Source organism: Tiliqua scincoides, chromosome 4 (assembly GCF_035046505.1).
Source record: "Tiliqua scincoides isolate rTilSci1 chromosome 4, rTilSci1.hap2, whole genome shotgun sequence".
NCBI classification, from domain to species: domain Eukaryota; kingdom Metazoa; phylum Chordata; class Lepidosauria; order Squamata; family Scincidae; genus Tiliqua; species Tiliqua scincoides.
Genome location: NC_089824.1, coordinates 85,564,365 through 85,570,188, shown reverse-complemented (window position 1 = coordinate 85,570,188; position 5,824 = coordinate 85,564,365). Strand labels below are relative to the sequence as shown.

Here is a 5,824-nt window from a genome sequence, read left to right as displayed (position 1 = left end):
GCAGCAGATGAGGAAGGGCAGCATTCTGCTCTTCCCCTGCGCTGATCTCTGGCTTTGTCTTTGAGTTTAGCCCAGTCCAGCATGTCTTTATTTTCAAGCCATGGCTTACCAACAGCTCCTTTTTGTTTCAGTTGTCTTCTGAACCCCCCCCCCACTCACTTACTTGCAGTTGCCGCCCTCTGCCATTCCCAGTGTCTCAAGTGACCTTTGCTGCTCTTTCCATGCTGCTCCTCGCCTCCTACAGGGTACAGCTTCTGCTTCCGTGTTGTGCTATACCAGCCCTCTTCCCACTTCTTTACCTCCACATTTAATGAGGTCTCCTTTCAGATTTCTGCTGCCTGTGCTTAATGTTTTCCTTCATGGATCATTTTGGGGCAGGGTAGGATGGGAGGTAGGTGGGCCCATGGGTAGGTGAAAGTTAAGAAGGGGTGGGACCAGGATCCAGAATTTTACCCTGGTCCTGGATGGCCTAGAGCAACTCCGAGCTGCTCAGACTTGTGCCACCTCTTGAGCCTATTGGGGCTGCTGTGACCTTACCAAGAGTAAGGAGAAGGCATTTCTCTTGCCCTGGCTGAGCCACAACTGGCCCCGGTTCCACTCTGGATATGGGGCAGGCCAGCCGTCCTCCTTGTTCCAGCACAAGATAGGATTGGGCTGAACGTTACATAATTTACCTCCTACTTTTTTAAAATATACATATAGTTACTTTTTAGTTATAATAGTCCATGCCTTCAAGAAGCTAAATAAACTTCACTTATTGTTCTGAATATTGCACAAAGGAGCCATAATTATGTTCTGTAAAAAAAACAAAAACCTGATTCTGCTTTAGTGCGATACAAAAAGAGAGAAAAAACTCCTGACCTTCCAGAGGGGTTACAATTCCTTTGAGTCACAGATTTGCAGTTTGTAAGAAAACACTACCAGCAACAACAAACTCTCATCTATTAGGACTACTGTATCTTGAATATTATCCAATTTTGAAGTTTTATGCTGAAAAGAATTACCTCCACGGGGTAGAAACAGGTCCTGGTTTGTCCTTTTGCTTCTTTGATTAGTGCCATAGGGCCCAATCCTATCCAAATTTCCAGCTCCAGTGTAGCTACAATGCAGCCCTGTGGTAAGGGAACATATGTTCCCATACCTTATGAAGGCCCCAGTGACTGCCCCTCCACCACTTGATACAGTGCACACCCCACTGGCACAACTGCACCAGCACTGGAAAATTTGATAGGATTGGGCCCATAGTCTCTCCACAACAGCCCTGTGAAATCTGTTATGGCTGAGAGACAGCAACTTGCCCAAGGTCATCCAGCAGGTTTAATGGTTTTGAAGCTGGTTTCTCCAGTCCTAGGCCCAAACGAGATGTGACACTTTAGAGCAGTGATTTTCAACCACCAATGCAGCACATCGGTGTGCCACAAATGCTCAACAGATGTTCCATGGAGGGGGCATATATTAGTAGGGCCATTAGGGGATGCGAGTCCCTGACCGGCAGTGTTGACAATTGACTTAAAAAAAAAAGGGGGGGGGTGCCTTGACAATTTTAGCGCCTTCTCAGTTTTTTAAGAAATTTGAATTGGAACCTTTACTGGCATTAAAAGCAGCATCAACAACTCACATAAAAATACATACATGGCTAAGACAAATCCATGCTTTAGCAATTGTACAATAATAGGTAACAGATACATGAACAATCACAGCCTATTCTGCCGAAGTGCAATCAGCATGGTTATGATTGAAACCCACCTCTCTGGAGCTCAAGGCAAAAGAGGTTACATTTACAAGTTTCTCCCTCTCCTCCAGTGATAAGAAGGCATGGAGAATGCCCAAGTCAGCCCAGCCACTGAAGTTCACAAGCACAGAAGCAAGAAACTTCCAGCGTGGGGCTTCGTGTAATGGTGCTGAGAGAAAAAAAAAGTTTACAAATTGCTGCGTTAGAGTACCAGATCTGAGGTCAAAGTAGAAGTGACTTTAATCCTATCAGTGTGTGCCTGCTTTTCCCCTGTAAATAGCATGTTTTTTGTGTGTGTGGAGGGGATTCAGATTGGAACAATGGCAGAGGATAGGCAGAGGGTTGACAGGTTCCATCCCATACTCCTATAGTCTCCGTTGTGTGTGCCATTTGTCCTGGAAAAAGGCTCACCTTTCAACCAATGGAAGTTTTCCTTCCATAGCAAACAGCTTTCTTGGGGGACCCAATTGGAACCAGCAACACATGTGCTATTTACAGAAGACATTAGTTGGCAACCTTCAGTCTTGAAAGACTATGGTATCGCGCTCTGAAAGGTGGTTCTGGAACAGTGTCTAGTGTGGCTGAAAAGGCCGATTCGGGAGTGACAATCCCTTCCACACTGGGAGCAAGTGCAGTCTGTCCCTGGCCTGTCTCCCTGGCTATGGGCCTTCCTTCTTTGCCTCTTAGCCTCAGACTGTTGGCCAAGTGTCTCTTCAAACTTGGAAAGGCCATGTTGCACAGCCTGCCTCCAAGCGGGCCGCTCAGAGGCCAGGGTTTCCCACTTGTTGAGGTCCACTCCTAGGGCCTTCAGATCCCTCTTGCAGATGTCCTTGTATCGCAGCTGTGGTCTACCTGTAGGGCGCTTTCCTTGCACGAGTTCTCCATAGAGGAGATCCTTTGGGATCCGGCCATCATCCATTCTCACGACATGACCGAGCCAACGCAGGCGTCTCTGTTTCAGTAGTGCATACATGCTAGGGATTCCAGCACGTTCCAGGACTGTGTTGTTTGGAACTTTATCCTGCCAGGTGATGCCGAGAATACGTCGGAGGCAGCGCATGTGGTAAACAGCGCATGTGGTAAACAGCGCATGTGGTAAACTGAATGCCTCCGAGAATACGTCGGAGGCATTCAGTTTCCTCTCCTGTTGTGAGTGAAGAGTCCATGACTCGCTGCAGTACAGAAGTGTACTCAGGACACAAGCTCTGTAGACCTGGATCTTGGTATGTTCCGTCAGCTTCTTGTTGGACCAGACTCTCTTTGTAAGTCTGGAAAATGTGGTAGCTGCTTTACCGATGCGTTTGTTTAGCTTGGTATCGAGAGAAAGAGTGTCGGAGATCGTTGAGCCAAGGTACACAAAGTCATGGACAACCTCCAGTTCATGTGCAGAGATTGTAATGCAGGGAGGTGAGTCCACATCCTGAACCATGACCTGTTCATGGTTCATTACAGAAGAAGAAGAAAAGATAAACACACCAGGGTCAACGACATGATGGAAGTCACATCCCATTTGGCTCCTCTAATATTCTAGCATGTATATCTTTAGCTCACAACTGATCAAGATGTAGAATTCAGTGTTTATTTCTTTGGTGCTGAATTAAGTGTTCAAATTAATTAAAAAAAATTTGTAATAGATTGCTTTGATTTTTGCTCTGTTACTTTCCATGGCTTTGTACTATTCATTCTCTGTTTGAGACTTACTTCTTGCCCTCTGCATTTCATTTTTCTTGTACTGCTCCCATTATTTAACATTGCTTTTTTTGTTTGTTTCACTTGGGCTTGCTCCGATTACCACAGCCATGAAGTGGCACACAGTTGCCATAGAATTGCGCTAACTGCTTGAGAACATTGGTGTAAACATATCAGAGCCTTGATGCTATTTGACAGGGCTTCAATTTCAATGTCGCAAAAGCCTTTGTGGGAACTGGGCATTCCTCCTTAAAACAGGGCAACTTCATTGTATGCACACAACACCCACACAAATTTCTAACTTGCAACATCTGTACATGTTAAGAATTTGCTGTTCCACATTGAACATCTTTGGATGCCAGAGATACTTATAATGTGACCAATTCTCAAGAGAAACCTAAGTGAATATAGTACAATCCACTGTACCCCTGTTGACTCTCCTATAATTTTCAGCAGCTGTGAAGCATCAGAAGGGGTTTTGCCAAGCCGTGTTTGATTCTGAAATGTATTCAGCATCTCTGACACTCACACATCCTTTGCTCTCTATTGGCTGATCAGCAATCTGAAGGTGTGGCATGCCTCAGACTACCTTTCCCTCTAACATAAGTAAAAGCAGCAACAGCAGCAGACAGGCACTGCATGGGAGGCTGAATAGTATTCATAGTTGGAAATTATTATTTTTGAATCAGAGGCAGGGAACCAGAGCATTTTCATCGAGTTTTACTCTTGCAGTAAAGAATGGAAAAGTACTTGCAGCCTCAGATGAAAGTCCAGGCTCCGTAGAAGAGAAGCAGCATACAGCTATATCATCCAGTGTGCATCGGCAATCTGTGGAGTTGGATAAGCTAGCAATGATTCCAAAACACAGCATCTTTACTTTGCATGTCAGAGACTGATTTCTTTCTGGACTATATATGCCAAGCTCTTGCTTGGGACTGCCTACCTGCTCTCTGAACCTGTCTAGCCAGTGAAAATCCCCCAAAACCACCAGAAGGAGAAAAACAGACTCCAGTGGATTTAATTAAGGAACAGCAGGCTGGCAACGTACCTTTGGGACCCGTGCTTTTGAAGATGAACTTCACACATCAGTATGAAGTTCCTCAGCCTCCAAACTCCTGGAATCACAGCTACAGACGACATGGCGCTGGCCTGAATAGATCAGTGGGAAAGGGTTACTCTTTGGAAGGGTGCTACGAGCAACTCTTTGTCACACCAGAAGTGTTTGTCATTCTAGGCTTTGTCAGCTTGTTAGAGAATATCCTGGTGATTGTGGCCATAGCCAAGAACAAGAATTTGCATTCGCCCATGTATTTTTTCATTTGCAGCTTAGCCGTGGCCGACATGCTGGTGAGCGTCTCGAATGGATCGGAAACCATTGTCATCACCCTGTTGAACAACACCGACGCTGGCACGCAGAGCTTCATCATCAACATCGACAACATCATTGACTCTGTCATTTGCAGCTCCTTGCTGGCCTCCATTTGTAGTCTGCTCTCAATAGCCGTGGACAGGTATTTCACGATCTTCTACGCTCTCCAGTATCACAACATAATGACAGTGAGGCGTGTGGTCATCATCCTCACTTGCATCTGGGCTGCTTGCACAGTGTCTGGAATTTTGTTCATTATTTACTCCGACAGCACCGTTGTCATCATTTGTCTCATCACTATGTTCTTCACCATGCTAGTCCTCATGGCTTCCCTCTACGTCCACATGTTCATGTTGGCTCGGCTGCATATTAAAAAGATTGCGATTCTCTCGGGGAGCGGCCCAATCCGTCAAGGAGCCAACATGAAGGGGGCCATCACATTGACCATCTTGATTGGGGTATTTGTGGTGTGCTGGGCCCCACTCTTCCTCCACTTGCTTTTCTACATCTCATGTCCTCACAATCCCTATTGCATTTGTTTCATGTCTCATTTTAACTTGTACCTCATCCTCATCATGTGCAATTCTATTATTGACCCACTGATCTATGCTTTCCGGAGTCAAGAGCTGCGGAAAACCTTCAAGGAGATTATGTGCTGCTGTAGCGTGAGAGAGCTCTGTGATTTCTCCAGCAAATACTGAATGGAATCAGATAAGCAACCACACACTGAGGTTTCCTCCAGTGCTGTGTTAAAGAGAAGCTGGGCTACATCAATAACAATGAACACCTTTACACTGTAGATCTTAATTGTATTTTTCATCCCTTGTGGTTGTCAAGCTGCAAATGCCATCATTTCAATGCTAAAGTGTTACTGGGGGTTAGCAGTGCCTCAACAGACTGTCATTAAACATGTCTCAAGATTGTGAGATGCCAATAAAATGATGCTGAGGATTTGGAAAAGAATTGTTGCCTTAATTTAAAATAACACAGGCAGTGTAAGTCTGCTTTTACCATTGCTCCATTATGCTTCAAGA

General features: G+C 45.3%; 1 protein-coding gene across 1 annotated transcript; it reads left to right on the top strand.

The window, feature by feature from the left end:
• Window positions 1–4,492: 4,492 nt before the first annotated feature.
• Window positions 4,493–5,491, top strand: MC4R (melanocortin 4 receptor). Its single transcript, XM_066624939.1, has one exon. It carries the CDS (start codon window positions 4,493–4,495, stop codon window positions 5,489–5,491), a length of 999 nt encoding a protein of 332 aa, XP_066481036.1.
• The last annotated feature ends 333 nt before the right edge of the window (window positions 5,492–5,824 follow it).